General features: G+C 44.8%; 1 protein-coding gene across 2 annotated transcripts in view; it reads right to left on the bottom strand.

The window, feature by feature from the left end:
• LOC138663722 (zinc finger protein 25-like) overlaps positions 1-23,022 on the bottom strand; it is a 42,801-nt gene that overhangs the window by 5,385 nt on the left and 14,394 nt on the right. For both annotated transcript variants that reach the window (XM_069750039.1, XM_069750038.1), the window contains 10 exons: positions 22,821-22,970; positions 22,515-22,694; positions 22,318-22,441; positions 22,137-22,234; positions 21,960-22,050; positions 20,454-20,560; positions 20,145-20,324; positions 19,939-20,062; positions 19,758-19,855; positions 14,182-14,272 (listed from right to left, as the gene is read on the bottom strand). In XM_069750039.1, the coding sequence (XP_069606140.1) occupies positions 14,182-14,272; positions 19,758-19,855; positions 19,939-20,062; positions 20,145-20,324; positions 20,454-20,560; positions 21,960-22,050; positions 22,137-22,234; positions 22,318-22,441; positions 22,515-22,694; positions 22,821-22,898 (1,171 nt within the window). In that variant the 5' untranslated portion in view covers positions 22,899-22,970. The remainder of the gene's footprint in view (positions 1-14,181; positions 14,273-19,757; positions 19,856-19,938; positions 20,063-20,144; positions 20,325-20,453; positions 20,561-21,959; positions 22,051-22,136; positions 22,235-22,317; positions 22,442-22,514; positions 22,695-22,820; positions 22,971-23,022) is intronic.

The following is a 23,022-nucleotide window of genomic DNA, read 5'->3' as shown; positions in this document are numbered from 1 at the left end:
CACTGGACTGTTGCTAAGTGGTCCCAAGTACTTTTTTCTGATGAAAGCAAATTTTGCATGTCATTCGGAAATCAAGGTGCCAGAGTCTGGAGGAAGACTGGGGAGAAGGAAATGCCAAAATGCCTGAAGTCCAGTGTCAAGTACCCACAGTCAGTGATGGTGTGGGGTGCCATGTCAGCTGCTGGTGTTGGTCCACTGTGTTTCATCAAGGGCAGGGTCAATGCAGCTAGCTATCAGGAGATTTTGGAGCACTTCATGCTTCCATCGGCTGAAATGCTTTATGGAGATGAAGATTTCATTTTTCAGCACGACCTGGCACCTGCTCACAGTGCCAAAACCACTGGTAAATGGTTTACTGACCATGGTATTACTGTGCTCAATTGGCCTGCCAACTCTCCTGACCTGAACCCCATAGAGAATCTGTGGGATATTGTGAAGAGAAAGTTGAGAGACGCAAGACCCAACACTCTGGATGAGCTTAAGGCCGCTATTGAAGCATCCTGGGCCTCCATAACATCTCAGCAGTGTCACAGGCTGATTGCCTCCATGCCACGCCGCATTGAAGCAATCATTTCTGCCAAAGGATTCCCGACCAAGTATTGAGTGCATAACTGAACATTATTATTTGATGTTTTTTTTGTTTGTTATTAAAAAACACTTTTATTTGATTGGATGGGTGAAATATGCTAATTTATTGAGACAGGTTTTTTGGGTTATCAGGAGTTGTATGCCAAAATCATCAGTATTAAAACAATAAAAGACCTGACAAATATCAGTTGGTGGATAATGAATCTATAATATATGAAAGTTTAATTGTAATCATTACATTATGGTAAATAATGAAATTTAACACTATATGCTAATTTTTTGAGAAGGACCTGTATATATATATATATATATATATATATATATATATATATATATATATATATATATATACATATACATATACATATATATATATATATACACATACATATATATACATATATATATATATATATATATATATATATATATACACACATATATATATATATATATATACATACATACACACATACAGGGCCGGCGTCAGCACCCGGGCAAGTGCCAGGGCCCTGGCGAGACGGGAGGGCCCATTTACAGTAGTAACGGTACATTACACACACTGATGCGCTCCTGGGGGGCCCCCGCAGCCGGACTACATCCCTGTGCTGTGTCTGTGTGTGACAGTCAACTCTCAGCCAGCCAGGACTCGGAGGCGCCGAGGCGGAGCACATATACTACTATCGGCTGTGTTATATACTACGTGGGCTGTGTTAGATGCTATGTGGCTGTGCTATATACTACATGGGCTGTGTTATGCTACGTGGGCTGTGCAATGCAATGTACTACGTGGCTGTGTTATATGTTATGTGGCTGTGCTATATACTACGTGGCTGTGCAATATTTCTCTGCTGTATCTGTGCATCATGAATTGTGGTATGTGTTAAAGGTGGAACCGACAGACTCTTTCGCCCAGGGCCCTCAAAAACCTGGAGCCGGCCCTGTATATACACATACACCCCAATATGAAAAATCAATTATGGTGCTGAGAGAAAGAAAAGTGGAGACCACTTCAAATATATAACAGCCAACACAGAGCAGTGGATAAAGAAGGGAGCCCAGACAGAGAAATATGTGAAAAATTATATATATATATATATATATATATATATATATATATATATATATATATATATATATATCTTTATTAGTTACAATGTGGCAAACATATTTCCAAAAAGTTTAAAAAAAAACTTTAAAAATATTAAAAACTATGTAGGACCAATATACAAAAAATAATAATAAATAAAAATATATAAATATGCAGTAACCCCTGATCGGCAATAATGCTATAGCCCCTGTATTGCATACAAAAAAGTGAAAAATAATAATAGTGGAAATTATACACCCACATATATATATATATATATATATATATATATATATATATATATATATATATATATATATATACACACGTGTAAAAAAATTAGGAAAAAAGTGAAAAAAATATATAATAAAAATATATAATAATAAAAATAAACATAAATATAAAGTTATTTTATAGACCTGAAAACTAGAAAATATATTTTTATTTATTATTTTTTGTATATTGGTCCTACATACGTACACATAGTTTTTAATTTTTTTAAAGTTTTTTTTTTTACTTTTTGGAAATATGTTTGCCACATTGTAACTAATAAAGATATATATAATTTTTCACATATTTCTCTGTCTGGGCTCCCTTCTTTAGCCACTGCTGTGTTGGCTGTTACATCTCAGACAGATGTCTGTCCAGCCTCTGTTTGAGGACTTCCAGTGAAGGAGAAATCACCACCTCTCGTGGCAGCCTGTTCCACTCGTTGATCACCTTCACTGTCAAAAATAGGGATTTTTGTGTTATTCACCGTAAAATCCTTTTCTCCGAGACGCTCATTGGGGGACACAGGACTGTGGGTGTATGCTACTGCCTGAGGGTCGCAGGAAGGGATTCGCTTAATCAAGATCGACCATAGCCAGGTGGATACGATCGGCTATTCAGGAAGCCTACCACGACAAGGGCATAGTCGTTCTGGCCGGGATCAGAGCACACTCCACTTGGGCAGTGGGGGCTTCCTGGGCGCTTCGGCACTAGGCTTGGGCAGAACAGGTTTGCAAGACAGCAACCTGGTCAAGTTTGCATACCTTTGCCAAACACTATAATATCCATACTCAGGCTTCTGCGGATGCAAGTCTGGGTAGAAGGGTTCTTCAGGCAACGGTAGCACACCTATTGACGGCAGATGCCTGTATGTTATTCCGGTGAGTAAATTCCCCACCCAGGGACTGCTTTAGGACGTCCCACAGTCCTGTGTCCCCCAATGAGGCGAAGGAGAAATAGGGATTTTTGTGTTACTCACCGTAAAATCCTTTTCTCCGAGACGCTCATTGGGGGACACAGCTCACTCCCGGGTAAGCCAGATGGCTCATTTTTGGTTTCATTTTTTATTATGTGACGCTATTTGTCGGTGGGTTTGTTTCTAGACATGTTGTTTCTGTATTAATGCTGATTTGTTTTTTTTTCTTGTTCTTCTCTTACTGCTTTTTACACCAAACTGGGTTCGCCTTCGGCCAGTGGCAGAGTGTATATGTCGGAGGAGGAGCTAAACTTTTTTTTTATGTTTACTTAGTGTAGCATACACCCACAGTCCTCTGTCCCCCAGTGAGGCGAAGGAGAAATATTTTTTTAACCCCTTACTGCCATCGGACGAACTATTACACCGAAGGCAGTATCCCCCACTTTAATGTGGATTCTGGCGGTGAGCCCACCTCAAATCCGGGACATGTCAGGCTTCTTTCACACTTCCGTCGTTAGGCTCCTGTCAGAATGCGTCGTTGTGACGTATCGACGGATGTCTTACAAATAGTGAAAAACGGATATAACGCATCCTGTGTCCTGACGGATGCGTCGAACTAGGCACTGCCTGAATTTCAATGAGAGAGACTAGAAAATCCTTTCAGGCATGCTCAGAATAGAAAAACGGGATACGTCGCTGGATTCCAGTTTTTGACGGTCAGCGACGGATCCTGTGTCCATAGGCTTCCATTATAGCCAACGATGGACAGCGCAGGACCCGACGATTTTCCGATGTGCAGAAAAAACGTTCCTCTGGACATTTTCTCCGCCTGATGGACAGCAATTATTCGACGTATTCAGTGCACGACGGATGAAACGGATGGCCATCCGTCACAATCCGTCGCTAATACAAGTCTATGAGGAAAAAACAGGATCCTGCAGAAAAATTTGCAGGATCCTGTTTTCTCAAAAATCGACTGATTTCAAAGGGAGCTAAATGACAGAAGTGTGAAAGAGGCCCCAGCTGTTTTGAACATCTGACATGTGCCCTCAATAGCCATGGGCAGAATCGCGATCCGCCCGCAGCTATTAACTGTTAAATGCCGCTGTCAAACTCTGCGGCATTTAACAAGCGCTTACGGCCATCAGGCCGAAAATGCGCACACTGGTGACCTGCGTCAAGTGATTGCAGGTCACCGGTGTGTGTCGGCATGACAATCAGAGGTCTCCTTGGGTCCTCTATTGTTGTTGACACCAAATTGCTGTGAGCGCTCATAGCAAGTCTGCAGTTCAGCTACATAGAGGTGATCTGAGCATCGCCTCTATGTAGCAGCGCCGTTCAAGTTGTGGCAGTTTCTATTGAAGCATGCCAAAAGTAAAAAAAAAAAATAAAAATAAAATCAAACATCGACATATTTGGTATTGCCGCATTCAAAATCGCCCGATCAATAAAAAAAAAAAGGATTAACTTGATCGCAAAACGGCATAGTGAGAGAAAAAATCAAAACGCCAGAATTTCGTTTGGTCGCCGTGATATTGCATTAAAATGTAATAACGGGTGATCAAAAGATCGTATCTGCACAAAAATTGTATAATTAAAAACATCATCTCGACACACAAAAAAATAAGCTTTCTCCCAACCTGAGATCACGAAAAATGGAGACGCAACGGCTATCGGAAAATAGCGCAATTTTTTTTTCAACACCTAAATAAAAAAGAACCTAGACTTGTTTGGTGTCTATGAACTCGTAATGACCTGGAGAATCATAATGGCAGGTCAGTTTTAGCATTTACTGAACCTAGCAAAAAAGACAAACAAAAAACAAGTGTGGGATTGCACTTTTTTTTGCAGTTTCATCGCACTTGGATTTTTTTTTTCCGTTTTCTGTTACACTACATGGTAAAACCAATGGTGTCGTTCAAAAGTACAACTCGTCCCGCAAAAAATAAGCCCTCACATGGCCATATTGACAGAAAAATAAAAAAGTTAAGGCTCTGGAAAGAAGGGGAGCGAAAAACAAAAACGCAAAACCGAAAAAGCTCCGGTCATGAAGGGGTTAAATTTAGTCTGTGTCTCTTCCCATTCAGTTACATTCCATTGATTCTAATCTCTCTATGTACAAATGAGAATAAAGATGATCCCTCTACAATTTGACAGCTCTTGAGATATTTGTACACAGCTATTAAGTCTCCTCTGTCCTCTCTTTTGCAAGATAAACATTCCCAAATCCTCTAAGGGTACCGTCACACTATACCATTTCGATCGCTACGACGGTACGATTCGTGACGTTCCAGCGATATCGTTACGATATCGCCGTGTCTGACACGCAGCAGCGATCAGGGATCCTGCTGAGAATCGTACGTCGTAGCAGATCGTATGGAACTTTCTTTCATCGCTGGATCTCCCGCTGTCATCGCTAGATCGGTGTGTGTGACACCGATCTAGCGATCTAGCGATGCGATCCAGCGATGCGTTCGCTTGTAACCAGGGTAAACATCGGGTAACTAAGCGCAGGGCAGCGCTTAGTAACCCGATGTTTACCCTGGTTACAAGCGTAAAACTAAAAAAAAACAAACAGCACATACTTACATTCTGGTGTCCGTCAGGTCCCTTGCCGTCTGCTTCCCGCACTCTGACTGCCGGCCGTAAAGTGAAAGCAGAGCACAGCGGTGATGTGCTTTCACTTTCACTTTACGGCCGGCAGTCACAGTGCGGGAAGCAGACGGCAAGGGACGTGACGGACACCAGAATGTAAGTATGTGCTGTTTGTTTGTTTTTTAGTTTTACGCTTGTAACCAGGGTAAACCGATGTTTACCCTGGTTACCCAGGGACCTCGGCATCGTTGGTCGCTGGAGAGCTGTCTGTGTGACAGCTCCCCAGCGACCACACTACGATTTACCTACGATCACGGCCAGGTCATATCGCTGGTCGTGATCGTAGGTAAATCGCATAGTGTGACGGTACCCTAACAGTTCCTCATAGGACAATGTTTGCAGGCCGATCACCATTCTGGTAGCTCTTCTCTGAACTTGCTTAAGTGCAGAACTGGACACATTATTCCAGATGAGGCATGACCAAAGAGGAGTAGAGGGGGATAATTACTTCTCATAATGTCTGATAGAGCCACAACAGACTTAAAAAGTAATCTAGAAGGCTAGGTTCACATTGCGTTAACGGGTTAACGCTAACAGACTGCGTTGCATTGCGAAAATGTCGCAATTAAAGCCGTGCAACGGGTTTGTTAGCACACCCATTGACAGCAATGTTATTTTTAGCTGAAGCGCATCGCTAGCGCATGCCATTTTCAGTATGCGCTAGCGATGTGCCGTTCTTTTGTGACAGACCTCGGACGCTGCTTGCAGCATCCGAGGTGCGTCCGAGGCCCGTTCCTCGCTAGCGCAGATCAGGGATCTGCGCTAGCGAGGAGGGTGAACGCCGACCCTCTAGAAACATTGCGTTAGCGCTATGCGCTTAATGGATTGCCCTAACGCAACGTGAACCTAGCCTAATTCAACCTTCACCGTGCTGGGATGGAAGCCAAATGATAATGAAATCTTAATATATACAGAAATAAACATGTCACAACCATGTCGTGAGACAATGGGCAGTAATATTATGAGGCAGCAGTCCAGAAGCACATTAAAAAACTGCAGGCCACGCAAAGCCACGAGGCAGTAAGACACACAGAGCCATGAGGCAGTAGGCCACTCAAAGTCAAGAGACAGAAACCCATCATGCCATCAGGCTAAATGATAACTCAATCCAAGAAGCCGAAGGCTAACCAAAACGACAATGAAACAGGTTAAACAAAGCAAAGCCAAAACATTAAAGACTTAAATCAAGTCATGATGCAAAAAGACTGAATCCAGCCAAATCATAATGCCAAAGGCTAAACCAAGTCAAATCATGAGGCAAAAAAGCTACTCCAGGTCATACCATGAGACAGAGTCAGTAGGCCAAATAAGAACCAAACTTAAGGCAGCACATCAAACACCATACAGCAGTCATCGGGTACTGCATTCAGGATATCTAAACTGCTCCAATTTAAGGTTAATACCCCAGAATCAAAGTGGGCCAATAACTCAGTGAAGTCTCTACTAGGTGCTGCTTCAGAATATTTCCAAGGGTTTTCCATGATTCACTATTGTCCAAACCACATGCGCCAATCTTCTTCGTGCAAAAGATAGGAAAATCAATGAAGGAAAAAGTGGGAGGCATCTCTTCATTTTGCTTTAGGCTTCCTACCCAGTAATAGGGCGGAATGCTCCCTCATGCGTATCGGAGAAACTCAAAAAATTTTCAAATGCGTCAGAATTTAAAGGCCAGAAGCCAAAGAAAATGGTTATCTGAGCCATTCATTTACCAACATTTTTCTTGCAGTTGTATAATTTTATGTTTTTTTTTTATCCAACAGAAACTATGTATGAGTCTAATACTGTCACGGATGTGTCAGAGGCTGCAGACCGTTGCACTGCATCTGTTTGCAGAAGGTCTCAGCAGTTTGCTTTACAGACTTCTGCCTGGCCCTTCTTAAGCTAGGACCCAGTGGCCACACCTGGATCTGGGCGTTTATAACTCCCAACTTACTGTTGGGACTTACTGGTGATATTTTCTATTTGCACTTCCTTGAGGCTTGGAGTTGCAGCAGTCGGCTAGCGTCTTCTTTGGAGTGTGGAGGACGTTGGTGTTTCTCTCTGAGTATACTCAAGTGTTCCCTTGTTTTGTGTACCCTAGCTGTCTTTAGAGGCAGTGGGGATTGACTAGCGCTCATCCTGTCCTTTCCGATGCACGGCTTATCGCCAGTGTCCGGTAGGAATTAGGTATCCTGCTTGGCGATAGGTGTGGAACCTATGATAGGGCAGACAGGGTGACGTTAGATCTGTCTAGGGGTCTCCACTCTCCCTTTCCTGAGTGTTTGGTTCCCTTTACCTTATCACTTCGTGTTGCACTTAAGGTACCGTCACATTTAGCGACGCTGCAGCGATCTAGACAACGATGCCGATCGCTGCAGCGTCGCTGTGTGGTCGCTGGAGAGCTGTCACACAGACAGCTCTCCAGCGACCAACGATGCCGAAGACCCCAGGTAACCAGGGAAAACATCAGGTTACTAAGTGCAGGGCCGCGCTTAGTAACCCGATGTTTACCCTGGTTACCAGTGTAAATGTAAAAAACACCGGATTACGTACCGGTAATGCTCTTTTATAGAGCCACGACAGCACCCACTTGAGAGAGGGGATCCGCCCCTAGGAACAGGAAACCCCTATGGAGAGAATAAAAGGGGCGGTCCCCCTCGCTCCCACAGTTGGGTTTACAGAGATTGCGAGGAACCGCCCACCAGATTTTAGTAGTTCATTCAATATCATCGTTTATAATTAGTTAACTTAAGTATGGCTAACTACAAGAACCAAACACCCTTAACCGTGCTCCTAAATAAAAAACCTATAAGGGTGGGAAGTGAAGGGGTGCTGTCGTGGCTCTATAAAAGAGCATTACCGGTACGTAATCTGGTGTTTTCTCTTCGCCACGACAGCACCCACTTGAGAGACTTTCAGAGATAGTCATTTGGGAGGGATCACCGTGTTAAGGACTGATCTACCGAAGGACAAGTCAGATGAGGAAGACAAGTCTAATCTATAGTGATTATAGAAGGTAGTAGGCGAAGACCAGGTTGCGGCCTTACATATCAGCTCTATCGGAACCTCCGCTCGTTCAGCCCAGGATGATGCAATCGCCCGGGTGGAATGTGCTCTTACGGTCTCAGGCGGATTCTCCCCTTTGGATAAATAGGCCAGAAATATTGCGTCTCGAATCCACCGAGATAAAGTACCCTTCGTGATTCCAGCTCCTTTCCTATGACCCTGGAAGGAAACAAAGAGAGCCCTGCTCTTCCTCCAGGCACTAGTCCTATCCAAATAGGCTAATATGGCTCTCCTCACATCTAATGTGTGGTATTTTTGTTCTTCCTGACTTGTAGGGTTATCATAGAAGGAGGGAAGAAAAATTTCATGCGATCTGTGAAATTTAGTACATACTTTGGGTAAGTATGAAGGGTCTGTTTTTAGGACAACTCTATCTGGGAAGATTGACATGAAGGGAGGATATATCGATAGTGCCTGTATGTCACTTACTCTTCTCGCTGATACTAAGGCGACGAGAAGAGCTGTCTTGAGGGAGACATGTTTTATGTGAGCTGAATGTAGTGGCTCAAAAGGGTGGTCTGTAAGAGCTTCCAGAACTAAATTAACATCCCAAGGTGGTACATGGGGAATGTGAACTGTCTCTGACCTCTGGCATGCTGCAACAAACCTGGCTACCCACTTATTACCTGCGATATCGTGACCATATAAAGCCCCCAGCGCAGAAATGTGTACTTTTAAGGTACTGACCGCCAGACCTAAATCGCGCCCTTTTTGAAGAAATTCTAGAATCATAGGAATATGAATTTCGTTTGACAGGGCCGTTGGGTAGAGGTTTAGAAATTTTCTCCACACTCTTGCGTAGATGGAGGTAGTGGATTTTTTTCTACTTAATAGCAGAGTGTCAATTACTTTGTTTGAGAACCCTCTCATCTTTAGCAGCTGCCTCTCAAATTCCAGGCTGTTAACCGTAGACCCTTCACATGAGGGTGGTTGAAGGGGCCCTGGAAAAGAAGATCCCGATCCTCCGGAATGATCCATGGGTCTGAAATTGACATGGCTCTCAGCCAGGAAAACCATGGCCTCTTGGGCCAGAACGGAGCGATTAAGATCACGTTTGCTCTGTCCTCCCTTATCTTCCTGATCACTGTCGGAAGTAGTATCAGCGGGGGAAAGGCATATGCCTTCTTGAATACCCATGGTACTTGTAGGGCGTTGAAGATATCTGGATTGTCGGATCGGAACAAAGATGCAAACTTTTTGACTTGCCTGTTTTGTTTTGTCGCAAAGAGATCTATCTCGGGAGTGCCCCATTTTTTTACTATCATGCAAAAGATACGATGACTTAGAACCCATTCTCTTGGTGGAGAGTGTGGCGACTGAGGAAATCTGCTCTCGAATTGTCGATTCCTCTCACATGTAGCGCTGATAGGGACAGAAGGTGCTCCCCTGCTATGGCTAGAATGTTGTCGGCTATAGACATGAGTGCTTCTGATCTTGTTCCTCCTTGGTGGTTTATGTATGCTACTGCTGTCATGTTGTCTGAAAGGATCCTTGTATGCGTTCCGTGTAGCTGCGGAAGAAATTTAGACAAGGCATGATAGATAGCCTTCAGTTCTTTTTTATTAGAAGAATCATCCGATTCTCTAAGAGACCACAGACCTTGCACTATTTGATCTCCTAAGTGTGCTCCCCAACCACTAGGACTGGCATCAGTGAAGATAGTTTTTAAAGTTTTAACCACCCAGGGAACCCCACTGGTAAAATGATCCGGATCTAACCACCAAGTGAGAGATTGTACCACATCTGATGGTAAGGAAATACGACTATCTAATCGGCCCAGCAGTCTTTCTTCCTCACGAAGTATCGTATACTGTAATTTCCTGCTATGGAATTGGGCCCACGGAACAGCTGGAATACAAGATGTGAAAGAACCAAGAAGGGACATACCTTCTCTTATGGAAATTAGGGGGTTGTTAATCACCGATTGTACTTTGTTTATGATTGCTATTTGTTTTGACTCGGGAAGGAAGCACATCTGATTTGTAGAGTCTAGAATAATTCCTAAAAATTTTTGATTAGTTGTAGGGGACAATCTAGATTTTTCCCAATTTACTAACCACCCCAACCCCTGTAGGGACGAAATTGAATCGGATATACGTTGATGACATTGAGAAAGTCGGGAATTCCCTATCAATAGGTCATCTAAATATGGTAATATGAGGGTGTCTTTTAACCTCAAATATGACATTACCTCTGACATTAGTTTTGTGAAAACTCTGGGGGCTATTGATAGTCCAAAGGGCATTGCTGTGTATTGATAATGGCGAACCTGACCTTTGATCATAACTGCCACCCGTAGGTATTGTTGATGCTCACTGAAGATTGGAAGATGATAATATGCATCTTTAAGGTCAAGAACTGCCATGAAGCAATGGGGAAACAGAAGCTTAATAGTTGACCGAATGGATTCCATTTTAAAAGTTTGGTTCTCTAAGAAGATGTTTAGTCTCTTAAGGTTAATTATTGTTCTATATGATCCGTCTGGTTTCGAAATCAAAAATAAAGGGGAATAAAATCCCCTTCCTCTTTGATGAAAGGGGACTTCCACCAATACTTCTTTGGACAGGAGAGTTATTATTTCCTGTTCCAAGGCCTGTTGTTGTGATGGTGACCCCAAGGAAGTCAGAAAAAATGAGTCCGGGGGGACTTGGAGAAATTTTAATTTTAGGCCCGTAGTCATAAGGCTAGTTGCCCATGGATTTGAAGTTATTGCCAGCCATTGTGTAGAGAAGAAGGACAACCTACCACCAACAGGTAGATCTGTCCTAGCGGGGTTTATCCTCAGGTTTGAAAGGGTGTTTTCCGAAGAAGGCTCCTTTTTGCTTAAAGTCCTTATTATCCCAACGGTTCTGGTTTTTATAGTCCCGTCTTCTGTTGAACATGGGCTTTCGGAATGCTCTCCTATAAGATGGAAGATAAGTGTTATTGGGGAACCCTTTCTTCCTCTCACCCGCTTTGGTAATAATGTCATCCAACTGAGTACCAAATAGGTACTCACCCTGGCATGGCAGACCACATAACTTAGATTTCGTTTGTGGATCCCCTTTCCATCCTTTTAACCACAAGGCGCGGCGAGCCGCATTGGTCAGCCCTGCCGATTTGGCTGCTAATCGGATGGAATCAGCTGAAGAATCGGCCAAAAAGGCAGTAGCCCCTCTAATTAACGGAATAGAGGACATTAGTTTATTGCGGGAAAGACCACCTTTCAAGCCTTCTTCAAGATCATTCAACCAGACCAGCATGGACCTAGCCGTGCATGTGGCCGAAATAGCCGGTCTGAAAGCTCCTGTACAGGATTCCCAAGCTCTTTTTAAAAGGGAATCAGCTTTCCAGTCAAGCGGGTCTTGCAAAGATCCTGTATCTTCAACAGGCAGTAAAGATCTTCTAGTGGACGCCACTGCCGCATCTACTTTTGGGGCTTTCGACCATCTGCAAAAATCCTCGTCATTAAAGGGATAGCGACGTTTTGAGGAAGACGGCAACCCTTTTTGCCCCTGGCTTTCCCACTCCTTTCTGACTAATTCCTTTATCGCTGGAATAACAGGAAAAGAAGGTCTTTTTCTTTCGGACAGGCCCGCAAACATCACATCCTGTGGCGTTTTAAGGGTTTTAGTATCTTCCATACCCATGGTGTTACGTACTGATTTGACTAAATTGTCAATGCTATCAGTAGGGAAGCATGAATCCTGCTCACTCTCCGAGGATATAACCTCTTGAGACCCGTCCGAATCCTTATCCTCAACCTCAGAGGATTGTTCAGATGTAGGAGAGCTATATTTCTTCCTACTTTCAGGAACTTTCTCCGAGCTTCGAAAGGCTCGTAATTCCTCTCTTATCATGCTACGTATATCTTCCGACCTTACTGACGACTCCTCACGTAAGGTGGATTCGATGCATGACTGGCACAGCTTTTTTAAATGGATATCCGGGAGCGGCTGAGAGCATAAGGCACATTGCTTATGTTTGGATTTCCCTGTTCTTTTAGCCTAGGGAATTAGATAAAAGAGGGGAGTGTAATCAGCTTAAAATAGGGTAGACAAACACTCACCCCTGAAGCTGTCATCATAATACCGGCTGACGAGGAGGAGACGGAGGCACAGATGGAAGAACCGACCGGTCCGATCTCTTTTCTCTGGTGCTCTTGGAGGAAGATCTGCGGCTGCTGCTTGTCCGGCTTCCAGGAGTAACAGCGGTGACCTCAACTGAAGGCAACGCTGTGTCCTGGGGAGATGCCATGATGGACGCCGGGAATCAGCGCCGGCGTCCTCTTGTAATGGGGGCCGCCATCTTCTTCCTGTCGCACCCGGAAGTGACCACTACATCCGGGTTGCGGCTCTGCTGTGCGCGCCTGCATCCTATCCAGCGCGCAGGCGCAGTCCTCCTTCAGCCTCACCCTGGAAGTTGTAACAATACTTCCGGGGGACAAACACTGGGCCATACGCTGCCTGTGCGCCACCCGAAGATGGCGACACAGGTTCTTACCCCAGCGATCCGGACCCTGCAGGCGTGCTGGATGAAACTCCGTGAGCCAGGCGACTCCCCGATCCTGGCCTCACGGTACCTGCCAGCAGAGGGGGAAAGCTGTCATAGGACCCCCGACGCGGCTTCCAGCTCTGGAGCCCTTGCCGTCCCTGTACAGGTAAAATGCGCAAGCGGCATCCAGGCTGGGTATCCTCTTCTCTCCAGGTGTCTCCCGTAGGAACAGGAAACCAACTGTGGGAGCGAGGGGGACCGCCCCTTTTATTCTCTCCATAGGGGTTTCCTGTTCCTAGGGGCGGATCCCCTCTCTCAAGTGGGTGCTGTCGTGGCGAAGAGAAAAAACCAAACACTACATACATACATTCCGGTGTCTGTCGCGTCCCCCGGCGTTCTGCTTCCCTGCAATGTGTAAGCGCCAGCCGTAAAGCAGAGCGGTGACGTCACCGCTGTGCTTTACGGCCGGCCGGCACTCACAGTCAGTTCAGGGAAGCAGAACGCCGGGGGATGCGACAGACACCGGAATGTAAGTATGCAGTGTTTTTTTTTTTTACATTTACACTGGTAACCAGGGTAAACATTGGGTTACTAAGCGCGACCCTGCGCTTAGTAACCCGATGTTTACCCTGGTTACCAGTGAAGACATCGCTGAATCGGCGTCACACACGCCGATTCAGCGATGTCTGCGGGAGATCCAGTGACGAAATAAAGTTCTGGCCATTCTGCTCCGACCAACGATGTCACAGCAGGATCCAGATCGCTGCTGCGTGTCAAACACAACGATATCGCTAGCCAGGACGCTGCAACGTCACGGATCGCTAGCGATATCGTTGTTAAGTTGTTCAGGGTGAAGGTACCTTTAGCCTTTCCTACACGTTGCGTGACAGGAAAATAATGGGCAGATGGTGTAGAAATAAGCCTCATTTATGTAGAAAAATGTTATGTCCATATTCCATCTGTATTTTATATGTATATTTTATTTGTGTTACCACCTATAACAGAATTACAAATTCATCCATATGTTTGTTATATCTATTTTGGCTGAAGGAGAGAAAATATACAATAAAAAAAAAGAATCGACAGACCGCAAAGTGAATTAGAAGAATCTGTGACCTCTCAGCATTTAGTGGATACTGCTTACCTGGATAGTCATGTGTAGGAATCTCCTTTTTACACCAGTCATCATCCTTCACATATGCCTCTGTAGTATTAATACGAGTCAGATCTTCACCCTGAAATAATATTGCAATAGTCACAGACAGGTGGAGAAAACGGTAATTAATCTTACCGATAATTGTATTTCCAGGAATCCATCCTGACAGCACCATGGAGGACGTCCTTCTTATACACAGTGGGACAGGAAACACGAGAGTTTAAAAGGACCCTCCCCCTTCCACCCTTCAGTGGTTTTCCAAAGTAACACATCTGGATGGATGCAAACAGAAAAATTTATTTTGAACATAACAAGATCAACATCAATGTTACTTCACATAAGTATGATACATGTTTACATTAGGGAGGGAACTATCCGTGCTGTCAGGATGGATTCCTGGAAATACAATTATCGGTAAGATTAATTACCGTTTTCCAGGTCACCACCTGACAGCACCATGGAGAAGTACCAAAGGAAACTTCCTAGTTCTAGGGTGGGACTACCGCTTGAAGCACTTTCCTGCCAAAAGCTAGCTGAGAAGAAACTACGTCTAATTTGTAGTGTTTTGAAAAAGTGCTAATGTTAGACCAGGATGCTGCATTACAAATCTGATCTACTGAGGCCCCACCTTTTTCGGCCCAAGACGTGGCCATAGCCCTGGATGAATGAGCTTTAAGGCTATCTGGAGGATCTTTTCCCTGTAACTGATAGGCCGTGGTAATAGTGGATCTAATCCACCTGGCAATAGTGGATTTTGATGCCTTCTTTCCCTTATTAGGACCCCCATACAGGACAAAGAGATTACTATCCTGTCTCCAGGCCCTAGTCATGTCCAAGTATTTCAGCACCGTCTCCCTAACATCTAAGTTATGGAAAAAGGCTTCTTTTTGATTTTTAGGAGATTGGCAAAAAGACGGAAGAACGACCTCTTGGTTAATATTTGATACAAAGGCTACCTTGGGGAGAAATCCTGGGTCAAGCCTCAAAACCAACCTATCATCAAATATTTGTAGATAAGGGTTTTTGATGGAAAGGGCCTGAAGCTCCCCCAATCTTTTGGCTGATGTAATGGCTACTAAAAACACTGCTTTTAGGGACAGATTAGCGATATTTATATCCTTATTTATATCAAAGGGCTCTTTGCATAGAACGTTAAGGACTAAATTTAGGTCCCATGGGGGCACAGACTTTCTGATTGGAGGCTTCAGCCTCGAGACTGCTCTAGAAAAACGAGCGATCCAAGGGTGGGCGGCAAGGGAAGAGTCATAAAATACACTGAGGGCTGCAATTTGAACCCTCAGGGTACTTGGTTTGAGCCCGATCCTAAATCCCTGCTGTAGGAAATCAAGAATCTTGGGTATGTTAGGGTGATCAACATCGATTGTTGTGTCTCCACAAAAACTGCAGAATTTCCTCCATGTTCTGAGGTATATTGCTGAAGTCACCGGTTTCCTACTTGCTTGTAGAATCGAAATTACTCCTTCTGAAAGGCCTTTTGCCCTTAGGATCTGCCGCTCAGGATCCAAGCTGTTAACCGCAACTTTCCTGGGTTCTGATGGAGGATCGGACCCTGAGAAAGCAAGTCCCCCCTGACTGGAAGATGGTAAGGACTGTCCACTGCCAGCTTCTTCAGAAGAGGAAACCAGCTCCTTCCGGCCCAGAAGGGGACCACCAGGATCACTCGAGCTCTGTCCTCGCAAATTTTCCTGAGTACTCTTGGTACTAATGCGAGAGGGGCAAAGGCATATAGCAGACCCGAGCTCCACGACTGAGAAAGGGCATCCACCGCTGCTGGATTTTCCTGGGGATTTAGGGAGAAGGTCTTTATTTTTGCATTTCTTCTGGTCGCAAAAAGATCCACGGACGGGGTTTCCCAGCGCTGACACAGGGTATCGAAAATTCCGCTGTTCAATTCCCACTCTATGGGTGATAGTTTTTCTCTGCTTAGAAAATCTGCAACCTGGTTCTTTGAGCCTTCTAAGTGGACTGCTGAAATTGAAAGCACCGAACTTTCTGCCCATTCGAAGATCTGATCCGCCAGACGTTGCAATTTCGGATGTCTCGGGCCCCCTTGATGGCGAAGAAAAGCTACCGCCGTCGTGTTGTCCGATAAGATCTTCAGATGTTTGTTTCTTAACAGGGACCGGGCTGCACACAGAACCTTCCAAACCGCCTGTAGCTCTCTGTGGTTTGAGGAATTGTTGCTCTCTTCCGAATTCCACTGTCCTTGGTAATATCTTCCGAGTACCTGGCCGCCCCAACCTTGTTGACTTGCGTCCGTGGTTACCGTGACTGCTGGGGTCTGGATCCATGGGACCCCCACCTGAAGGTTCTCTGACACCGTCCACCATCGCAGGGACTCCCTGACTCGATAGGATAGGACAAACTGTCTGTCCAATGAAGACTGTCTTCTGTCCCATGTTGTTAGAACCGCTCTCTGCAATTGATGAGAATGGAATTGGCTCCAGCTGACACATGGGATACAGGCTGTCATCAGGCCTAGGATCTTCATTGCATCTCGTATTGTCACCCGAGTTCTTGCAAACTGTCGAACCTTCTTCACCAAATCTGACCGCCTTCTGTCCGGAAGAAAAGACTTCCTGATGTCTGAGTCTAGAATTATCCCCAGAAACTGACGTCTTGATTTTGGGGTTAAGTGTGATTTCTCCCAGTTTACTACCCAACCTAGTTTCTGCAGTGTGGAGATCACTAACTGAGAATCGATGTTGAGTTGGGATACTGAGTCTGCCACTAACAGGAAATCGTCTAGATATGGTATTATAATGATATCTTGTTTCCTTAAAAAAAGATACGATCTCTATTATGAGTTTTGTAAAAACTCTTGGAGCTGATGCTAGACCAAACGGAAGGCAACGGAACTGATAGTGTAAGACTGAACCGCCTTTCTCTATCGCAAATCTTAGGAATTTTTGATGTTGCAAAGAAATTGGAACGTGATAGTATGCACTTTTTAGATCCAAAGTGCACATTACCACGTCCTTCCCTAATAGGGGAATTGTGGAGCGAATTGACTCCATCTTGAATCTTTTGTACGATAGCCATTTGTTTAGTGGCTTGAGGTTTATGATAGTTCGGGATTCTCCTGATGGTTTTATAATAGAGAAAAGACCCGAGTAGTGACCTGTTCCCCTTTGGTGAGGAGGTACGGGAGTTATTGCCTCCATCCGGAGGAGATTCTGAATGTCTGACCACATTGGAGAGACTAAAGAGAGACGGGCGTTGGAGATGAAAAATCTTTCTGGGGGACGAGATACGAACTCTATCCTGTAGCCCCGAGATATAACCTGAAGGACCCACGGATTTGAGGTAATTTTTTCCCATTCCCCCAGGTAGTTCAACCTATCGACCCCCTATTCTGGTGGCGTCACTTTCTCCGGAACTCAGCTCTAGGATTTGAGGGACCTGGATCTCTATTTCGGTTCCTATTATCCCCCCCTTTCTGGTAACTCCATCTCCCTTGTTTACCTTTACCCCTATAGTCTGATCTCTGACTGTAATAGGGTCTACGAAAGGGCTGGAATTTTTTCTTTTCCTCTTCTGGAAACCCCTTCTTTTCATCAGAAGCTTTTTCCAGAATATCATCCAATACAGGGCCAAAGACCCGGCCACCCGAAAAGGGAATGGAACATAGTTTGTTCTTAGAGGGAACATCCTCCGACCAGCTTTTTAACCAAATAGCCCTACGGGCCGCATTAGATAGCGATTGCCCCCTGGCTGAGAACCTGACCGATTCTGCCGTAGCATCTGCTAGAAACCCTGTGGCTAGTTTAAGTAAGGGAATAGCACTAATGATAGACTCCCTAGAAGTTTTGGCTGACAATTGATCCTTTAAATCATCAACCCACAGATGCATAGCTCTCGCCACGGATGTCGCCGCAATATTTGTGCGGATCACCGCGGCCGAACTTTCCCAAGCTTTTTTAAGGAGGCCATCTGCCTTTCTGTCCATGGGCTCCTTTAAGTTTGAGGAGTCCTCAAATGGTATGGCAGTTCTCTTAGACACTTTCGCTAGTGGGATGTCAATCTTTGGTACATCTTCCCAGTCTTTGACCTCTTCATGGTCAAAGGGAAGACGGAGCCTAAAGTCTCTCGGTATTGATATCCTCTTCTCTGCCTCCTCCCACTCTTCCAAAATCATTGAGCGAATGTGTGCATTAACTGGAAAGACTTTTGAAGTTTGTGACCGAAGTCCCCCGAACATCTCGTCCTGCACGGAAAGAGAGGTCGAAGGTTCCTCCACCTGCATATTCTGTCTGACCGCTCCCAGTAGTTCGTCAATATCATTGGAAGAAAAAATATACTTTTTCCCCTTCTGAGGGGCATCTCTACACACTTCTTCCTCTTCCTCTATGTCAGATTCTGATTGAATGTTGTCAGAAGATGAATCTGACTCTCTCTGTCTCTTCCTAGACCTGGGAAGATCTTGGACCTCAGGCTGGAACTGCTGGGTGGTAGATAGGTTAGATATAGAAGCCTGCACTTCTTCTCTAACCATCGCTCTCATGCTTGTTATTAGAGAGGCCTGTTCCTCTCCTACAATGCGGGCGGTGCAGGGCTCGCACAGAGGCTTCTGACATAAAGCATTAAGTTTTGAGGCACATATAGGGCATCTCCTGGTTTTACCAGTCTTCTTATCCCCAGATGAAGGACGCCCCTGGAATATATAAAGGGACCACCACTAGTACCTTTAATAGGACTGTACGGAGTGCACCTTTAAATGAGGACTTACATGTGCAAGGGAATCCTGCTTCCCTGTAGCCTCTATGCTGACCGCTGGTATGGAGCCTGGATCCATTATAGCTGCGGTGCCTAGCGCTATCTCACTTACCTTTTATCCTTTGCTTGTGTCCCGGCGCTCCTACAGGAGCGATGAGGAAAGCCGCCCCCCTGCTGCCGCCGCAACCCGGAAGTGACGCGGCAGCGGTAAACCGGAAGTCCAACGCACGCTTACCGCCGACTCCTTCCGGCCTGAACACATGGAGTCCGGAGCGCTCTGCCGTACCTGCCCCTCCTCCGGACTGTCTGCCAAGGGACCCCCTGCAGAGATCCCGCAGGTACGCTTGGGGTAGCCATCCGAGGTCGAGAGCCCCCCCCAGGGGGAAGCGACCTTTTAGCCAGGAGCAGCGCTACACCGGCGTCGCTGAGGGACCCAATAAATTGGGTGTCGGCGATACAGAGTTTCGGCCATGGGAAGGAAGAGGCTGAGCCCCCCCGATCCGCACGCTCTGTAGGGACCACGATCTCTCGTCGTTCCTATCCACAGTGGGACAGGAAAAACACACTGAAGGGTGGAAGGGGGAGGGTCCTTTTAAACTCTCGTGTTTCCTGTCCCACTGTGTATAAGAAGGACGTCCTCCATGGTGCTGTCAGGTGGTGACCTGGAAATCACATCTATGATCAGCTCCAATTCCGCCATCTCCACCAATCTCATTACACAAGAATAAAACATATAATACTGGTGGATAAAACAAGACTGAACACAAGACCTTCACAGCCATCTACACATCATAGGGGAGATCTCATGACACCTTCTCTCCAGCTACCTGATGATCCTGAAGAACATTGGAATCTTCTTGTTTACAATCCTGTGGAATGAGAGGACGGGGACATCTCTCTGGTGTTGTTCCCTTACTGGATTGAGCTGAAGGAAACACATACAGGGACTTAGTTAATTCATTACATACAGATAATTATAGACCGTGTGTATTTAGTCCTGTCTATTACCTGGTGATGTGAGGGGCTGGGGAACTTCCATCATGACGTCCTTGTACAGATCTTTGTGTCCTTCTAAATACTCCCACTCCTCCATGGAGAAATACACAGCGACATCCTGCCATCTTATAAGAACCTGACACATACAATGATACCATCATCCCCCAATCCTTTCATAGAGTTTGGAAATAATGTCCCAACATTCCCAGCATTGTCACCTCTTCAGTCAGCAGCTCAATCATCTTGTAAGTGAGTTCTAGGATCTTCTGGTCATTGATGTCCTCATGTATCTGGGGGTGAGGTGGAGGCCCCGTGATTGGGCTCAGGGGTCTTCCCCATCCCTCACACACAGGGAGCTGACAGCGGTCACTAGAGGTCTTCTTCACTACTGTGTAATCCTGGTTATGGAGAGACACATTAATAAATCTCACTACAGACACTTCCAGAGTCCTCACCTCTCCAGTTCTGTCCATCTGTTATTCCCATAGATAATAATGATGTAATGTGACATCATCAGAATCTCTCACCTCTCCAGTAAGCCAGAAGAGGATCTCTATGGTGAGGTGCAATATCCACTCCGTCGTCTTGACCCTGTCCGTATCCATCCTTGATAGGTTTCTACAATTTTCCTGACCTAAGATAGAAAGAAAAATCTGGGTAAAACACATATCACAAAGTATACAATTACTAGAACTCTGATGCCAGTATAAAGCTGTAATGAGGTAGAGCTCTTCATCTTCAAACATCTAGACGTCAGACTCAGAATATTTATGTCTTCTTATTTGGGACCATGGGAGTTATAAAATACATTCAGACATTATTTTTCAACTGCTACAATATAAATGGTCTCAATTCTCAATGAAAAAGGACGGTCTGTCCCCTTCATCAGGTACATACAAACAGGAGGTCACCCTTGACCCTTATAGAGGTAAGTGGTTAAGTCACAAAATACTGTATATAAAATGAAGCAATAATTTACTTACAAATTCAATTTCCATATAAAAATGAGACATGATTCATAAAATTTAGACAATAAATGATAATGTGTTTTCTACCGATATCCGGCTTGTCCCCTTCTTGCCGTACCCATACGATACCGCCTTATTTTTGGGTATCCTTGCCTTTCATGGTCGACTCCGGGCAATGAGCATTGTGTGACACAATGAGCATTGTGTGATTGTGTGGGGGCAGCAGCAATCTTGGGGAGATTTCATGGGGAGTCCAGTGTTGTACATGGTGAGCACTGAGCACACAGCGCACTATGTCCCGGAACACAGCGAAATACTTCCGGCACATAGTGCGCCGGCGCATGCGCACTAATACTTTTCGGCTTTGCCCGCAGTTGGGCAAAGCATACTGCGCATGCGCAAGGCAAGATTGCCTTGCACAGACGTGTACTACGGAGGAGAGAATGAACTTCAATCCAATATTGCGGCCAGCATGCAGCCAGCGGGTAAGGAAAGGGTGAATCCAACACCGAAAACTCCGCCCTTATGACCGAAAACCAGTCCCGCCAAATTCAGGTGACAGGTTCCCTTTAAAGAGTTGGAAAGAAGATACCAGGGAAGATGGAGCATTACAATGATGGCAGACTACTGTTGGACGCTTCAGAGAGACATTCCAGATGCTACTCACAAGCGTAAATGTACCAAGAGAAGCCTTACAGGGAAGAAGAATCGATTTTAGTGTGTGTTAGTGAGCTCATTGCAGTTAAAAAATGATTTTCATAAAACATTTGTAATAAAAAATTAATTTTATGAGTCTATTTTCATTTATTTTGATGTATTGTCTTATTTAACACAGTTACTTAAATTGTCAGAAAACGTGATGTCCTATGACAAAACGGAGGTCATTTTTGGATTCAGCGCACTTAAAAACAAAGATTACGTGGAATAACCAAAACACCTCTTGAAAAAATTTTTTTTGCAGACCTGTGCTATTTGGCTGAAAGAGAGAAAATATACAATAGAAAAGTACCACAAAGCGAATGAGAAAAATCTGTGACTTCTCTGCATTTAGTGGTTACTACTCACCAGGGCGGTTATCTGTAGGAATCTCCTCTTTACACCGCTCATCACCCCTCACATATGTCTCTGTAGTATTAATATGGGTCAGATCTTCACCCTGAAACAAATATTGCAAAAGCCACATAACACTGGTGAATAAAACAAGACTGAGCACAAGCACTTCACAGCAGTCTACACATCTACCTGATCATCCTGAGGAACATTGGGATCTTCTTGTTTACAGTCCTGTGGAAGAAGAGGACGGGGACATCTCTCTGGTGTTGTCCTCTTACTGGATAGATCTGGAGGAAACACATACAGGAACTGAATTAATTCTTTACATACAGATAATTATAGACCGTGTCTATTTAGTCCGGTCTATTACCTGATGATGTGAGGGGTTGGCGAAACTCCATCATGACATCCTTGTACACATCTTTGTGTCCTTCTAAATACTCCCACTCCTCCATGGAGAAATAAACAGCGACATCCAGACACCTTATATGAACCTGACACAAAAAATGACACGTCATCACCCCAATCCCTTCATAGCGTTACTGTATAATGTAACAGCAGTGTCACCTCGCCAGTCAGCAGCTCAATCATCTTGTAGGTGAGTTCTAGGATCTTCTGATCATTGATGTCCTCATGCATCAGATAGTGAGGTGGAGGCCCCGTGATTGGGCTCAGGGGTCTTCCCCATCCCTCAGACACAGGGTCCTGACAGCGCTCACTAGAGGTCTTCTTCACTACTGTGTAATCCTGGTTATGGAGAGACATTAATAAATCTCACTACATACATTTCCAGAGTCCTCACCTTTCCAGTTCTCTCCATCTGTTATTCCCATAGATAAAAATAATGCAATGGATGTCATCAGAATGTCTCACCTCTCCAGTAAGCCGGAAGAGTATCTTTAGGGTGAGGTGTAATATCCTCTCTGCCATCTTGTTCATGTCCCTATCCATCCTTGATAGGTAAAGCAGGAAAATTATCTTCTACTGAAGATCTTCACTGAGAGGATCCAACATTGTAAAGACCTAAATGGGAAGATGATGAGCCGGATAAGATGAGATAATGAGGGAGGTAAGA

The sequence above is a fragment of the Ranitomeya imitator genome, chromosome 2 (genome assembly GCF_032444005.1).
Source record: "Ranitomeya imitator isolate aRanImi1 chromosome 2, aRanImi1.pri, whole genome shotgun sequence".
In the NCBI taxonomy this organism is placed as follows: domain Eukaryota; kingdom Metazoa; phylum Chordata; class Amphibia; order Anura; family Dendrobatidae; genus Ranitomeya; species Ranitomeya imitator.
This window is presented reverse-complemented; position numbering and strand designations above follow the sequence as displayed.